This window comes from Branchiostoma belcheri, unplaced genomic scaffold (genome assembly GCF_001625305.1).
Source record: "Branchiostoma belcheri isolate BF01 breed outbred unplaced genomic scaffold, Haploidv18h27 scaffold9, whole genome shotgun sequence".
Classification (NCBI taxonomy): Eukaryota; Metazoa; Chordata; class Leptocardii; order Amphioxiformes; family Branchiostomatidae; genus Branchiostoma; species Branchiostoma belcheri.
Genome location: NW_017804575.1, coordinates 5,015,513 through 5,032,372, shown reverse-complemented (window position 1 = coordinate 5,032,372; position 16,860 = coordinate 5,015,513). Strand labels below are relative to the sequence as shown.

The following is a 16,860-nucleotide window of genomic DNA, read 5'->3' as shown; positions in this document are numbered from 1 at the left end:
GTCAGTAGACGCATACCATCTGTGAGGGGTGTTTAGATTTAAATGATATTTTATTTCTGCCAAAATAGAAGTTTGATTATTGCATAACTTTCATATAAAAGTAAAAAGTAATATTTTTTGTTAAACTTATACGAATTTTCCGATTTGTGTCGCTCTTTACAGCAACAAGGATTATCTAACAAAAGTTGTGGCACCAGCAATGGAATAGTCAACTTGAATTGACCAATCAGGGGGCAGCTGATGACAGCTGGGTGGGAGAGAGACAGAGGGCATGTCGGGACGTGTAGATAAATGATTGACAGAATGATTGACTCACTATCAAACTAAAGTAACAGGTGTTCCAGGTGTACACGTGAGAGCATCTCTGAACATCATCAGAAAACATTTGGGTCTTTCAGGTTGTTCACACAAAGTAGGAAGCTGCTGCTTCTTTTCTGTTCTTTATTTTGAGCTTTTGTGACCTTTTGAACTTTTGTATTGACTTCAAGTCAAGGGTTGTTGTTGAATTGAAGGACAAGTTACATATTAAGGGTCCAATGTCAACACCTGTGTTCAATGTCAACACCTGAGGGCCCATAGCTTGTAGCATGTGTGACATATTTTTCTGAAGAACGATTTTGCTATATTACATTATGACATCCACTGTTTTGGACCCCAAATACAATATTGTGGCCAGCCAAACATGTAACGTTATACTATAAGTACTATAAGCCCTTTGGGCAAGGTTTACTATAATGTTAGACCATGAACAAACTACATGAGACACTCCCAGGACACAAACATTTGCAACAAGACCTCTGCTACTAGTACTATAAGTATAACAACAGGCTGTTGGATAAATTTGAAGAGTTAAATTTGTTTCAAAGAATTCTACAAGTAGGCTCTGCTCTATTACATCCTGTACTAAAATCAAAAGGCATAAAACCTAGTCATGAATGTTTCAAATAATTAGCTTACTTGTTGGAGCTGGATACTTGATTGCTGAAAACTGTAACAGAATCCTGATTCTGTACAAAATATTTACAGATGTACACAGTCAGACTTCATTTTTCCGCTGTTTTGTTTTCTTGCACAGTTACCATGACGACCCCATCAGCACGGATCCGTATCTACAGCGCCATGAGCGTGGACGGGTACATCGCCACGGAGGACGGAGGGGTCGCCTGGCTGGAACAGTTCAACACCGCGGACACGGGGTACGACGACTTCTTCAGAGAAATCAGCACAGTGGTGATGGGACGTACCACCTACGAGCAGGTTAATTTGTTTGTTTGTCTTCCTATATAGTGATTGTATTATTGGTACTCAATACTTTTCAGGTTAGCACCTGGTCTCTACTTGTACTGTATTCGATTCTTGGACAGCATAGGATGGATTTAGGAAATATTCTTGAAAATCTGAGAATCAACAGTTATAAACTTAAAGCTGGCCCTAGGTAATTTTTTCAGATGGCTTTTGATATCAATAGTATAGTCATGACTATTGTTGTAACAACAACAATAGTCATTACAAGAAAATGACAGACATGGTAATGAAGTACATACAAACATAGGAAACTGTTAAAATTGCTAAATTCATATCTGTGTAGTTTTGTATGTGTGGTAGATCATATGTTGTCCCTTTGATGCAAATTCAGACTTATTTTGCTTCTTTACAAATGGAGGCAGGATCTTTTAAAACATTGAAGACTGACATGATTGCAAAAATTGAATATCTGTGATTTGACTTAGGTTTGTGGATTTGATTGCCCATGGCCGTATGCTGGCAAGAAAACTGTCCTCCTCACCACCAAAAACCTCACCAACCTAACTACCGAACAGACTGCGTGCTATTCCGGAGACGTACGCGACCTTGCAGACGACCTTCGCAAGACCACAACGGCAGGTGACATCTGGTTGGTGGGAGGGCGGATGGTTACGCAGGCGTTTCTGGACGCAAGGCTGGTTGACGAACTTGAACTGTACGTGATGCCGGTGTTGTTGAACAGGGGAATACGCATGTTTGAACCGTCTGGAGGCACACCCAACGATCTGACCAGTCTCAAACTGAAGGAGAGCAAAACATTCCCCAATGGTGTGGTCAAACTGGTATACAACAAGGCAGACGTGTCTTGAAATTAATCTTGATTATTGTCACCTAGGGCCATGTTTATGTGAAGTCACCCAAGGCACTTTACATGTGGTTTACCCCGAAGCCAATTTCAAGTGGCTCCATCTGAACGCTCCAAGTCACATTGAAAGCGCCTCGATCCCAAGCCACTTCTAGAGGCGGTTTCGAATCGGTTTTCCCGCATCGCGATTTGCGTCTGAATGCAATGCGATTTCAATGTAACTTGGCCTGGTCAAAGATTACGGGGTGATATTTCTTTATTTATATGCAATACCAAATTTTACGTGTCAGCAACTTAAAGAGCATTAATGGTCAAACAATGTGTCCGCTCTAGGGCGAGCTTCACCGCCTCTGGCGGGACCACGTCGGCATTCGACCGAGATATGCTGGGAGGGGGGCATCAGCAAGCAGGTCGTTGACCTCTGACAATAATAACACGCTACCTTGCGTGTTATCATCAAACAGCAATAAATGTTACGAGCTCAAGCGAATTGTGATCAGACACGGTTTCACAGGAGTGTGGGACACGTGGACCAGATGTGAGGAATGTGAGTTACCCGAATCGCGGTTTGGGTGACTTCACATAAACACGGCCCTACACAGGTTACACCTACCGGTAATCTGAAAGCAGATCTTTTGTTGGCTGCAAGACAGTATCAAATTAGCAAGACAGCCTGGCAGGGCAGTATCCATTTGTACAAAAAAGAAAGCTGATAAAAATGCTGCTTAGGCCACATCAATTTAATTTCTTGGTTAACGGATTTTTCTTGGAAAATAATGGAGCAGGCGGGCAAAAAAATAAAAATAAAAACAGGCCTAGGCATCCTATTATGGCCCAAAATGGTATGATAGGAGCTATGAAGTCAACACAACAGGCTGGTTCAAAATTTAAACAATGAATTTTGAACTTTTAATGATACCACTGCATTGAAAGATGGAATAACTGTAACAATTAGGAAGAAAAGGACTGTTTTCAACTGTTCAGGGCAAAATATGAGCATTTTGCAGTTGATTCTGAATTTTTGTTTTTATTTGCAAATCAGAAAAAAATGAAGCGGGCGAATCCGTTAACCAAGAAATTAAATTGGTGTGGACTTAGAGAGTAGGATACACCAAGAATAATGCTCAACAAAAATCAACATCATAAATGCATGGGACGGTACATCAAAAGTATGATTTCTCTTCTGAAAAATTTTCCATAATTTTGGGTATGGTGCTATAAGGTGAGTGAAAATAGCACAGGCTAAAAGAAAGAAAAAACATAATGCTGTAGTTGATATTGTTAATTGTAGTGAACTTACTACTCGTAAGTAAATTAAAACTGATGCTTCTTAGAAGAATCTTTTTTTTTAACAAAAATTGATGAACTGAAAGGCAGATAAATTGTAATGCAGGTAAAACTGGTATGTGGGGTCGTGTGGCGCAATCGGTAGCGCGTTCGGCTCACACCCCAGAGGTCGCGGGTTCGAACCCTGCCCATGTCACCGATCTTGTGCCCTTGGGAAAGGCACTTAACACGACTTTCCTCACTTCACTCAGGTGGAAATGAGTACCTAGCTTCGGTTAGGGACGTCCCTCAGATAGGACGTTAAATGGAGGTCCCTTGTTTGGGAGAGCCACACCCCACACACGTTAAAGAACCCACCACACTTATCGAAAAGAGTAGAGGATCTTCCCGGTGTGAGTGGTTCAAAACCTTACAGTCCGGTCTTACGCAGCTTGTACATGTACATGTACGAACATGTACAAAACTGGTGTGTTACGCCTAAAGGCGGTTTACCGGTTATGCGAAACAAACAAAGCAAACTTATCTTGTGCAGGTAATGTTGAATGTTGCCTGCACCAGTGCATGTACATGTAATGAATGCAGAAAAAAGTATTTCAAGTCCTGATTTTAAATGCTAGCAACTGCTAAATGTTTGCTTTAAATTAAAAATAAATGGTTTTATAATAATAAATGGTATTTTTTATTGTCCAAACAGTACCCATGAGGTCGCAGCCTTTAAACGGCTGAATTGATGCAGGGTATCACATAATAATCAATACAAATCACAACAATTACAATAATCAAATAATACACATGATACACATATTTTTTCCACAATTATTTTTTGTGGAACTTTCGCAAGGGTCTGTGCGGCTGCCATTCAGCGCCACAAAGTGACCTCAATACGACTTTCCCCAACCGAAGTTAGGTACCCATTCACACCTGGGTGGAGTGAGGAAAGTCGTGTAAAGTGCCTTTCCCAAGGGCACAACGTCGGGCGCATGTTCAGACATGTACCGGGTACGATTCGGAATCGAACCCGGGTCTCCCCGGTTCATAGTCGATTGCTCTAACCACTACACCACCCGACGCCACTAAAAAGTAAAAAAGTCAACACTTATTACTGACCAAGCACATTAGATATTTATTGCACCAAATATCATACAATACAAATAAGATTCTGAAAGGCACATATAAACTTCACAATATTTGCACAAATCTGCCATATTAAGGTCCATACAATGTAGGTAAACCTTCTAACTAGAACTTGTCTTGCTTTTTACTAGCTTTAATAAATATTCATAATGAATGTATACAACAATGATTTTACAATACAAGACATTACAGAATTCTCCATTACAAGCAGATATGTATATATCTATATATCTTACAACATGGCACAAGGTTATACAATTGATTGTTAGGCCACACCAATTTAATTTCTTGGTTAATGGATTTTTCTAGACAAATAATGGAGCGGGCGGGCGACAAAAAATAAAAACAGGCCTAGGCATCCTATTATGGCCCAAAAAGGTACGATAGGAGCTATGAAGTCAACACACCAGGCTGGTTCAAAATTTAAACAATGAATATTTAAGTTTTAATGACACCACTGCATTGAAAGATGGAATAACTGTAACAACTAGGATCAAAAGGACTGTTTTCAACTGTTCAGGGCAAAATATGAGCATTTTGCAGTTGATTCTGAATTTTTATTTTTATTTGCAAATTGAAAAAAAATGAAGCGGGCGAATCCGTTAACCAAGAAATTAAATTGGTGTGGCCTTATGTTGAAAAAATTTTCTCATTAAAGGTTTTTGGCCTGGTTGCTTAATATGCAGTGTTTCTTGTTGTATTTTTTGTTGTATTTTTTTTTTTCATCAGTAAAAACAAGGTTTGGACTGGATATCCTCTCTATGGTTACTGCACTCTGTAAGATACATGTAATTTATTGGGGAATTGGCATTGGAATGACATTGGAACCATGTAAAAAAATGTAACCCTGACTTGCAGTTTAATTTGACAGTATTACCCCATTTAAGGCCACATCAATTTAATTTGTTGGTTCTCGGATTTTTTCAGAAAAAATAAGAAGCGACAGGGTGAAAAAAAAAAGTAAAACAGGTCTAATAGCCCCAAATGCTTTGATAGGAGCCATAAAGTCAATACAAAAGGCTGGGTTCAAATTTAAACAAGGAATTATGAACTTTTAATCAAACCACTGCATTGAAAGATGGAGAAACTGTAACAACTAGGAAGAAAAGGACTTTCCTCAACTGTTGGGGGCAAAATATGCACATTTTTTGGTTGATTCAGAACCAGAATCTTTTTTTTTGCAGATCAGAAAAAATTGAAGAGGCGAATCTGAGAACCAAAAAATTAAACTGGTGTGGCCTAAAGAGAGAAATCTCAAGTTTCTGACTTTTTGTTAAGCCTGAAATGCAGCCATTTTAGGTTTGGCAAGTCCCAATCGCCACCTAGTGGTAGCATAGAGAATTGCAACAATGTTCTAACATAAATAGCTGTTACTGGAATATACAAAACAGTACAGCCTATGGAGGCCCCGATAATCACAATAATAACATTCATTTACATATGTTTAAATTGGAATAGACTTCCACAACTTTGGAATATAAGGTTCAATAAATTGATCCTATGGTCACAGTATAGAGACATCCACAAAAGGTCAATGACCTTGAGAATCCTTGGAATGTGCCATATAAGGAAAGGTTTCTGTAGTCATGGCAACAAAATACTTCTGACCAATCACATTTCTTCTTCTTTGACACTACTGCCCATAACAAAATTTTGAAGTGGCATAAAAATGTGACAGTCACTACTTTCAAGATATAACCTGTAGCTAAAATTAAGTACTGCAACAATATGTTACAGGCACAAATACAGCAATACTTTTACTAAATGTATAATGCGGTACATGTACAAATGTAACTTTTGCAGTACAACAAGGGCACAACTCCCTTTCTAATTACAGTACGATAATACTGATTATCTTTCACACAAAATGGACATCAAGTTTTAAACATAGTCTTCACATTTCTTAATGTATTACAATTATTACATGATGTCAAGTAATTACATGTAGTCAAACATACAATCTTAACTAAAAGCACCAAATTTTACGTACAAATACTGGATGGAAAACATTTAAGATAAAAGGTGGAAAGATGTTGCTAGCCATTGAAAGTCATGACTTAAATTGTATTTTATCTAGGTGTAATATTGAAGTAACTTCAAATTTTGGTTATGGCCAAAGTGTAAAAATGCAAACGTCACAAATTATTTTCCACTGATGCAAATAAAATAAAAATTTATGTCAAAAATGTCTTCAGAAAGATGAATAAGTTGAAACAAGTTGAATTCCGTCTCAGCATTGTCATTGTCCAAAAGCTATGAATAATTACGTCAAAAATGTCCAAATTGCACAGTACTTATGCTAAAAAATTACTTTCTTTCCAGAAGATTATTTTTCAGAATCATATACTAAGTATATGACTTTAATTTTCTCTCAGGTTCAGTTCCTGCAAAATTTTTCTTCCAAAAATATGCTTATTGATGGATTTAAATCAATCTAATCAAATTAATACTCTTAAGGCCACACCAATTTAATTTCTTGGTTAACGGATTTTTCTAGAAAAATAATGGAGCGGGCATGCGAAAAAAAATAAAAATAAAAACAGGCCTAGGCATCCTATTATGGCCCAAAATGGTATGATAGGAGCCATGAAGTCAACACAACAGGCAGGTTCAAAATTTTAACAATGAATTTTGAACTTTTAATGATACCATTGCATTGAAAGATGGAATAACTGTAACAACTAGGATCAAAAGGACTGTTTTCAACTGTTCAGGGCAAAATATGAGCATTTTGCAGTTGATTCTGAATTTTTATTTTTATTTGCAAATCAGAAAAAAATCAAGCGGGCGAATCCGTTAACCAAGAAATTAAATTGGTGTGGCCTAATGGCATACTCTGTTGTTACATGTGCTCTGACTTTTTTCAGCATATGGCCATTCATTGACAAGTTCCTGGCTTCTCCACTCATGCATTTTGTTTCAACACTGATTTTTTTTATAGATTAAAGAATGTCACTAATGTCAATCAACAAGTAGAATTGATTAATTAAATCATTAAAACGAAGTGATACAAACTGAAGTTGAAGTATACATCATTTAGTGGGTACTGGGCATGGCAACAATTTTCATCACAGTTTTGAGTGAAATTTTCATTTAATAGTATGACTTTTTGGCAGTTACCTCCTTACTACAAGTTTAACTACTTAGTAATTTTTACAGAACACTATAGTACAAGATAGTACAATGTTTTATGTGGTAGGAAACACTAGGAAAAGAATCTTACATTCCAGTATATACATCGATTTCAAGATAGCTTTCAAAGCTTGGCATTTACAAGACACTACTACTGAAAGGCTAGTTGGTACCTGTTTAAGTTTTAGTGTCAAGGGATAAAACTACAACTCTTTTTTATCAAAGCTGGCATCACACTGTCAACGTCCTTTGGCTGAATTTGTTCCTTGCTGGTGAACAGATTGAGTAAAGAGACTCTTTTTACACAACCAAGTCTTTTATTCTGCCGACGTTTCGGTGACCGTCTGTCACCTTCCTCAGGGCAATTCTGACTGGTTCACATTGCACTGCAGCATAGGTGTCGCTGCATTTCCACACGTACAGCTGAGGAAGGTGACAGACGGTCACTGAAACGTCGGCTGAATAAAAGACTTGGTTGTGTAAAGACTCTCTTAACTCAGTGACTTACCAACCTGATGAAACTATTCACGGTGGTGAACAGACTGTTGTGGCTCCGCAATATTTTTACCATCCACGAGTTTCCCATCCCCAGAATGCAACGCAAAAACGCGGGGGTAACCCTCATTTGCATAGGACTGGAAGGCATCGGATGATCTTGTTGACGTTAAACAGCTTGTTTTTCACTGTGTTTTGAGGTGTTGGGGCATTTTATGCTCAACATTAATTAAATTACTATGGACCGAATCTGACAACAAATAGAGAATGAATTTTTTTGAATATGTGGTTTGTAACGTTATAGTGGTAACGCTATACTGATGCTGTAACGTACAAACCACATGTTCCATGTTGAAAAGAACACTAAAACTTCATTCTCTATTTGTTGTCAGATTCGGCCTATAGTAATTTAATTAATGTTGAGCATAAAATGCCCCAACACCTCAAAACACAATGAAAAGCAAGCTGTTTAACGTCAACAGGATCACTCCGATGCCTTCCAACCCTATGCAAATGAGGGTTACCCCCGCGTTTTCGCGTTGCATTCTGGGGATGGGAAACTCGTGGATGCTAAGTAAGAGTGTGCCTGTTCACCAAATCCCCTGCCCAGCACTCACTATGGGTCATGTAGGTCACCACCATGTGGCCAAAAGCTGGCTGGAAAGATGGACTGCCAGAGGAAAGGGCTACATGCATTCCAACAAACTGGGGCCAAAACACACCAAAGCTGGCGTGTAGAGAATGACCTGTTCATTGGCATCTTCAAATTGCCAGAGAGTATTTGGGGCCCAAAAATCTACCTTATGAAATTGAGTGGAGTGACCTGCAATGCAAAAACTGGCTGGTCTCTAATACATTTTGTGATCAAGAGGACACAAGCTGTATTTTGGCCATATACATGTATATAGTCAGGCAAGCTATTTGTTATGTATGTGTGATGGCAGCTTTAGCACAGTTTGGTTTAATTCTGCTGACAAGGCCATACTACATGGCTCAAATTTTGTATTCTGCAATGTCACTTAGCTATTATATATAATAATAGATACTGTGGAAAGTACATGTACAGGTATCAAATATGTAGAATGAACCAAACGGTTTAGAATGTAGAGCTTAGCTGCAAAAGTGGCCATGGTCACTTTGATTTCAAAAGATAGCAGTTTGAAATTCCTAAAACATGTAATGTTTGTCAAACATCTTACATTAATATAACACAACATAAAGACAAAAATCATTTTCTGTCTACGGTGAACAATGACCATAATATTAATTCTCTTTTATATAATATGTGGAACTGTACCGTTCATTTGGTTACGTGTACGTGTAATACTGATATAGAACTTTTACTTTAACATTGGAATTTGAAAAATTGATTTCTAGAATCTAACTTAAAAAAATATAAAAACTAAAAAGAGGTTAAAAAAAAACCTTAAAAGTGACCAGTGTTTTTGTAGATAGGAATACTTTTAGAAAACATGTTTTATAGATTTTTGACAACTGCAATTTACAAAGTACTGCTTTAATTTTTCTCAGAATTGTTGAATCAGGAAATCCTGTGAGTCAGGGGGGAGGGGGCGGTTAGAAAATGTAGGGTATAAGGATAGAGCGACTGCTGGGGTAGTTGTCAAACTTGGTTCTGTACCAGTTGTGAGTGATCCAACCACACAGGCCCAGTTCCACCAGAATATAACCTGCAGCAAAAAAATAACAGACAACATCATTAAAGGAAAACTGACCATCACAAGAACTTCCTAGAGATGTACCATATGAGAGTTCTCGTAGAAAACTCTAGAATTCTACAGTGAGTCATTTCGAGGAACTACACAGTATCTGTATCTGTATCGGTATAGCCGGTATAACCGCCCTTCGGCGTAACAAACCAGCTTTGCAGGCACGCGGCACGGCGGCAGCTAGCTATTATCACCCTGAACGGCTTGTTACACTCAATCTTTGCACATTTGATTGCAGGAGTTGTTTAAAGCTTTCTAGTGATGATGCCCCAACTATGCTTGGTGGCAACGAGTTCCAGTCTACGATAGTTCTGGGGAAATATGAGTTTTTGAACACCTCAATTCTCGGTTGATAACTCTGATATTTGAAGGCATGACTGTTTCTTGTTCTTTTCTGGGCTGGTATCAGATACTTAGTGGTTGGTACGTCTACCAGTTTATTAGTCATTTTGTACAACATGCACAGTCTGGACATTCTACATCAGTAATTACAGGATGTAGTGTTGTGTTGTGGAGATGATGATGTACATCCAATGTTGACCCAATTTACTGATACTAGTGATAGTAAAAAAACTGCATATGCATGCAAGCATACAGAAACTGCATACATTACATTGAATTTTTCTTATGTGTAAAATATTAATTATTGGTCTGATTTGGTGTACACGTCAAGAACCTACAAGGCAAGGCAAAAAGGCTTAATTGCTGCTGCAGGAAAGATGTAATTATAATTTTATTTCTATATAACATACTACTTCAATTTAGAAACCATCATCTCTAATCGAGTGGGCAAGACAAAAACACATGGGAAAATGGGGAAAACTAATAGGTCTACTTTCGACATCTTCATGAAGAAATTATATATAAATTGTATGTAATTGGGGTTGACTTTTTTTCTTTTTGTAACACTTTGTTATATCATCTAGATTGTTTACTGGTTTTTATTTAGTTTTGTTGTTATGCATGTGGTTTCAGTTATTTTGTTCTTTGTGCCATGCTTTCTTTTGTGTACTTTTGAAAGACACAATAAGAATAACGATTTAGAAAAAAAAGATGTAATTCCACCTCCCTGGAACTACATTTTGTACACCCTCTGTGTGTATGTATAGTAAGTTCAGCTATAGTTCAAACTTAAGACCAAGCTGTTTGCCAATAGCCTTTGAAATGTCATCACAGTTTAATTCTTGGGCCATTCCAGTTGCTCAAGTTGATGTCACAACATTTGTGGGGCCTTGTGAAACAAAAGAAATGTCTTAGCCCATTATGCCAACAAACCACAAAAAGAAACAGAACAAAATGTCAGAAAAGTCTGGTCTGACCTAGAATGACATAGCTGAGGTAATGTTCCCCTCCTAGGACAATAGTGATTGACAGGTACATGAGCAGCTCGGCCAGGTAGTGGGGGTTGGACACGTACTCGAACCAGCCACCATACGGGATCTTGTGTCCTCTCGTTACTACATAACCTGCAGGGAAAAAGCAATCTCATCATTTGGCCTCAAAAAGGTTGGCATTTACTGTCAAGCAGTTGGTGGCAAAACAGCCACAGAAATCATAAATTGTCGAACAGAGAAAAAGACATATCAAAGATTAGGTTTAGAGGAAAGACATGAAAGACAAAAGACATCATCTTTCAACTGGCCTGCAATCTGCTTTTTAGAGGGCATTCACACTGACCAGCCATCAGCCAATCAGCTACCAACCAATCCTGTTGCAGCTTACTGCCAGGGAGCACTGTGATTGGCTGGTAACTTCTCTTCCATCAACAGGAGGGAAAGTACCTGATTGGCTGATGCCGGCACTAATGCAGTAAGAACTGATTGCAGGTTGGTATGCAAGGGCTAATGCTTAACCATATACTTATCAGACTGGTGGCCCTGGCATGAGTAGATAGGGTAAAGTAACAACACTTTTTGGCGACGTCTCAGGGAGGAGCCTAATGGTACAGTATTGTGTGCAGTTAACAAGAATTCTAGGAATTGTACAGGTATTTTGTCCACAGGAATGGAATGTCCACAGGCATTTCCCTGACCCACATCTATGCCCACATTCCTGGAAACCCTTGGGAAGACCCAGAAGACCTGTCTGCCATGGATGGCCCTACTTTCTGTGACCCAGGGGCTCGTTCACTATACACTCGGGGGAGGAGTGCACTGTATCTGTCTTGCTCAAAATCATGAAACGATGGCAGTGCCAATGCAAACAATAACCCTATCATGAACCACCGTCGCCATGGCAATGTATGTTTTCATTGCCAGTCTAGTTGATCTATTCCTTGAAAAACAGAAGAGGCTATAACTAGTTTCGTCACCTCGTTTATCCTTGCGCAGGTTGGCGAGGATGATGTGAGCCTTGTTCTGTTGCCAGAAGCTCCAGATGAACAGACCTGTCCCCACCACATGGCTCCATCTCACATCTGACAGGCTCAGTCTGGTTCCTACAGGCCAACACAAATGTTTAAAGTTAAAACTTTTGGTCCAACACAAAAAATTCTCTCACCTAGAGCTTTCGACCAGTCACTCTGGTCTTCCTCAGTAGACTGACCCAGTGAAGCTTGTCACGTGGCTTCTTTGAAGTGTGACGTCAACACTGGGTCAAAGGTACAATGTATCTGGTATCTGGGTCAGTCTACTGAGGAAGACCAGAGTGACTGGTCAAAAGCTCTAGGTGAGAGAATTTTTTTGTGTTGGACCAAAAGTTTTAACTTTAACAATGTAACTACCAACACAGATGAACTTTCATGATACAACACAGAAATGTTAAAAAAAGACTTTCAGATATCAGAGTGGAATTTTCAAGGAGTCTTTTGATTTTTAGAGAATTGCTCAGACTGTCAAAGTGACTATGATATTAGGGCAGAGGTCAAAGGTGGTTGGAAGTTGGTATCATCCCCCGTCTCAGTCCAGTGAAGGATAGGTGTGACCTGATGTACATGTAGATGGCTCATTTTGCTTCTGCCACAAAATGATCTTAATATAAACCTTTGCATAATGAAAATGTGTTGTTTTTTTCTCTGTTTCTTCTTCTGTTCCAAATACATAAGGTCAATGACCTGGACCAGATGGCTGTCACCATAGTAATTGGCGCTGTAGCAGACTACCTAGTTGGTATTTGGTTACATTGTGTTGCAGAACGGAGTTGGACTCTTGTCACCATATATAAGAATGTGTTTCAGTAAGAATAAACAGAGCAGTAGTTTATTAGGCAAGACCATGTGAAGGTTAACATTATGATTTGCTTTTCAAATATTGCCTATGCGGTTCTGCTCCCGAGGTGTTGCCAAAAGACAACTTGTGGCTCACCATCGAGTTTGGGTCCCTCTGCGATGATGGAAAGTGGAACAGCCAGGTAGTAGACCAGGCCCAGCAGGTAGTGCACCAGGTGGACACTCACGTCGGAGAAGATGCTGACGTACACACACTCCCACAGTCTGCGCAGAAACTGGAACTCCAGTAGAATCAGGGCCAGCAGGACAGACACATGGTCAGCTGTAGGGACATAACATTGGACACGTGGTCATATTAAGCTGGTAGTGCTGTGTACCTAAACCCACATACGTAGGTTCAGGTCTGGATTCAAGTCCAGAGGGTTAGGTTCAGTTCCGGACTTACAAGTCCAGACCTAAACCCATGGCATATACAAAATTGCATGTTGGCAGCCTTGCAATAATGTTGTTTGAGCAAAACTTCATAACATGGAGGCCGACACTTGACGATGCCCAATCGCAATGTTTTCATCATTTTGACATGTACCAATGTCCTTCTCATTGTTACAGATACTCCCAGAGTTCTCTTTTCCTTGTTATAAAGCATCAGTATGGATACATTTACGCATAGCCTCTACCAGGCATTGGAAGCAACTGGAAAGAGTAGAAATTGACCAAATAGACTATAGAGAGATAATAACATGCCAGTCACAGTAAATTGAACAGACCAACTCCTTGGTATGTTATCTGTCCATTGGGCCAATTTCTACTCTTTCCAGCCACTTGTTAAGCCTGGTACATGTAGAGGCTACACATAATCAGCTGTGCTAATAATAAAACATTATGAAGAGAAAGTTTTTGATACGTTGAAGGAAGACTAATTGATGGCAAAGAAAAATGTGTACCCACGTGTGCTATGCAATGATCGTCCTCTTCATTTTTTTCTGATTTGCAAAAAAAAAAAATTTGATTCTGGTGACCTGAATCAACTGAAAAATGCTCATGTTTTGCCCCCAACAGTTGAGGAAAGCCTTTTTCTTCCTAGTTGTTACAGTTTTCCCATCTATCATTGCAGTGGTTTGATTAAAAGTTCAAAATTCAATGTTTAAATTTTAACCCAGCCTTTTGTGTTGACTTCATGGCTCATTCCGTAGCATTTAAGCCTATAATGGGATGCCTAGACCTGTTTTTATTTTTATTTTTTTTCGCCCTGGCCTGTCGCTTCATATTTTTTCTGAAAAAATCCGAGAACCAACAAATTAAATTGGTGTGGCCTAAAGAATGGAAAAGTAATTTTCGATATCTTTTCCTGTTTCTTAAATCCTTTTTCTAGTCTCTAGTATCTCTGAACCTTGACTCTATCCATACTTACCAGTAGGAGGGTCCACAGGGTAGGTGCTGAGGAAGCTGAGGGCCTCCTGGAACCACCAGAAGGCAGGAACTCCCCCGACATACGACAACAGGGCCACCAGCAGGATAAAACTGTTCCACACCACACCCTCGTAGTAGAAGTGGCTGAACCATCTGTTAAAGAAACAAACATGCATGATGGTCAAAATTGTATTCTAAAGCTCATTCACTTATATTACGATCTACATAAGAGAGTTTAACAGTGACACTATCACTATATTGCCATGACCAATATCATAACTTTAATGTCTGTTCTAAAATGTTAAAGTGTAAGTATGATGATTATAACAATCATGAAGGCTACAATTTGCTGGCAGATGTGTAAACTACTACATGTGGCAAGTGTGCTCTAATTTAGTCTAAACACTGCAATTATGCTGGCAAAATAAACACATTTTAAAGCTGGATGTATGTCTTTGGATTACCATTGAACTAAATCTACAGCCATTCATGTGTACTTATGCATACTTACTTATCCCCTTGTGAGACATGTACATACATGTTATTAGATATAAATGAGGCATGCTTTTCAACATACTTCAGCTACATACAAGTATTGAAGTAGTGCCATGTGACTTCACTTATAATGGTTCACGTTTTCAGCCCCTAACCCTAGCATACTGGGTCTAAATCCCCTACATTTATATATAATTTTGCCCAGTTGAGGAAAGTATTCTATTAGGTGGCTCAGAATTACATTTAAAATTCTTTTCAATTCAGTCCTCTCAAGACATCTCTGAAAACACAATACATGTATATCTAGGATCATAGTTTTGGAAGAGTGAACAGTTCAAGTTTTACTTAAACCTCATCGTCCACATATAATATTATGCAAATAGGCATGGTGTAACAGTTTAAAAACAAATTAAAGTTAAACACAATGACATTAAAAAACTCATATCCCACTGTCATTGAGTCATTCCTGCAGGAATTCCTGCAGAATTTCCTGCAGGAATTCCTGCAGAACATTCCTGCAGGAAAAGTGTCTTCCTGTAGGAATTCCTGCAGGAAGAATTTTTCCTGCAGGAATTCCTGCAGGAAGAAAAATTTCAAAATGAATATTCATGAAAGTTATTATCATATTTGACAACTATACATCATACTTGTCAATCTTATATAAAGACTTTGTACCAAGTGCTTTTATATTGAAAATATGAACACTTGTCAAAATGGGAAAAGTGGAATTCCAAACTTATATTGGAGACTGTTTTTTCTATTACTCTTCTTAATAAGAGTGATAGTCTGAGGCTTGATGTCTGAGGCTATGCCTGTTCAAAGCTTCTCCACTGGGCTGACCTCTTTATGTCCCATCCATTTGAATGTAACTGTAACCACTGACTACATGCATCTCTTTCTCTTACCATTAGTATTACAAAGCCTGTTGGCCGAATTGTGTATTTTCATCAATAAATAAAGGCGCAAACAAACAAGCAGGGCTCAAATGTCATTTCTAGCAACAGATAATGGTATATACCTAAGTACTGCCAATTATCTTTCCTTCTGCTTTTGCACAGTTCTTTGTTACAAGTATTCTGAGTGATGTTGTATCTTCATTTAGAACAAAGTACAAATGTATCTCCAAGACCACCATGCCCGTAGCCAGGGGGGGGGGCGGGTTCGGGGGGTTTGAATGAACCCCCCACAAGGCTCAAAGGTCCACTTTTTGGTCCACTTTTTATCTAAAGGTCCAAGATTTGTCTTTAAAAGATGGACTAATTCGTGTCACCAGCGAGGCTGGAATCATAGGAAAACTGCTCACTTTGTCATTGAAAAAAGTTATCTAATTTTTTTCTTTGACATCCTTTAAAAAACGCAGGAAATGCCATTTCAGAAGGTTCATTTTTCAAAATTTTCTGGGGGAGCATGCCCCCAGAACCCCTAGGAACTTTGTGCCTACGGCGCTCGCTGGTCCCTCAAGCAGTGGGAAGAACCCCCCCATTTAAAATCCTGGCTACAGGCATGGCCACAATCTTGGACTCCATTTCCAGTCTTCTTTGTTGTTAGTATTAGACCTACATGACTGCAGCTGTGTACACGTGCTTGCCAACACTTTGAACTCCACACGTCAATGCAGAGGCGGCGGCAGGAAATTTTGATTGGGGGGGGCAAGATTTCGGGCGTCAGCAAGTGCCGCAGGCTCGAGCCTGCTAGGGGGGTCCCCCCCCGGAAATTTTGAATCTTTAACCCCTCTGAAAGGCTATTTCCAGCATTTTGAGACCAAAATTTTTGTTTTATTTCAAGCTAAGTTTAATGCTCCCTCTAGAGTTTCGTCTATGAATTCTTCCATATGAAACAGAACCGAACGGTCAATGTGTGTCATTTAGGGAATGGCACCCTAATACAAAAGGGGTTTCGGCATG

At 39.0% G+C, this 16,860-nt stretch overlaps 2 protein-coding genes across 3 annotated transcripts in view; one reads left to right on the top strand and one right to left on the bottom strand.

Moving 5' to 3' along the window:
• The first annotated feature begins 298 nt into the window (after positions 1–298).
• LOC109487741 (uncharacterized protein YwjB-like) lies at positions 299–7,021 on the top strand. Of its 2 annotated transcripts, none has more exons than XM_019791803.1 (4): positions 299–412; positions 1,076–1,257; positions 1,731–2,129; positions 6,988–7,021. In XM_019791803.1, exons 2-3 carry the CDS (start codon positions 1,081–1,083, stop codon positions 2,112–2,114), a joined length of 561 nt encoding a protein of 186 aa, XP_019647362.1. In that variant the 5' UTR covers positions 299–412; positions 1,076–1,080; the 3' UTR covers positions 2,115–2,129; positions 6,988–7,021. The 2 variants fall into 2 exon arrangements, with proteins under 2 accessions (XP_019647362.1, XP_019647363.1); XM_019791804.1 differs by lacking the exon at positions 6,988–7,021 and adding an exon at positions 4,797–4,822 and having other exon boundaries at positions 1,731–2,126.
• Positions 7,022–8,678: 1,657 nt separating this feature from the next.
• Positions 8,679–16,860, bottom strand: part of LOC109487727 (polyprenol reductase-like) — a 12,265-nt gene continuing 4,083 nt past the window's right edge. The window contains exons 2-6 of the mRNA XM_019791784.1: positions 14,463–14,614; positions 13,188–13,373; positions 12,197–12,322; positions 11,205–11,351; positions 8,679–9,846 (exon numbers count right to left, since the gene is read on the bottom strand). Of these exons, the coding sequence (XP_019647343.1) occupies positions 9,734–9,846; positions 11,205–11,351; positions 12,197–12,322; positions 13,188–13,373; positions 14,463–14,614 (724 nt within the window). The 3' untranslated portion in view covers positions 8,679–9,733. The remainder of the gene's footprint in view (positions 9,847–11,204; positions 11,352–12,196; positions 12,323–13,187; positions 13,374–14,462; positions 14,615–16,860) is intronic.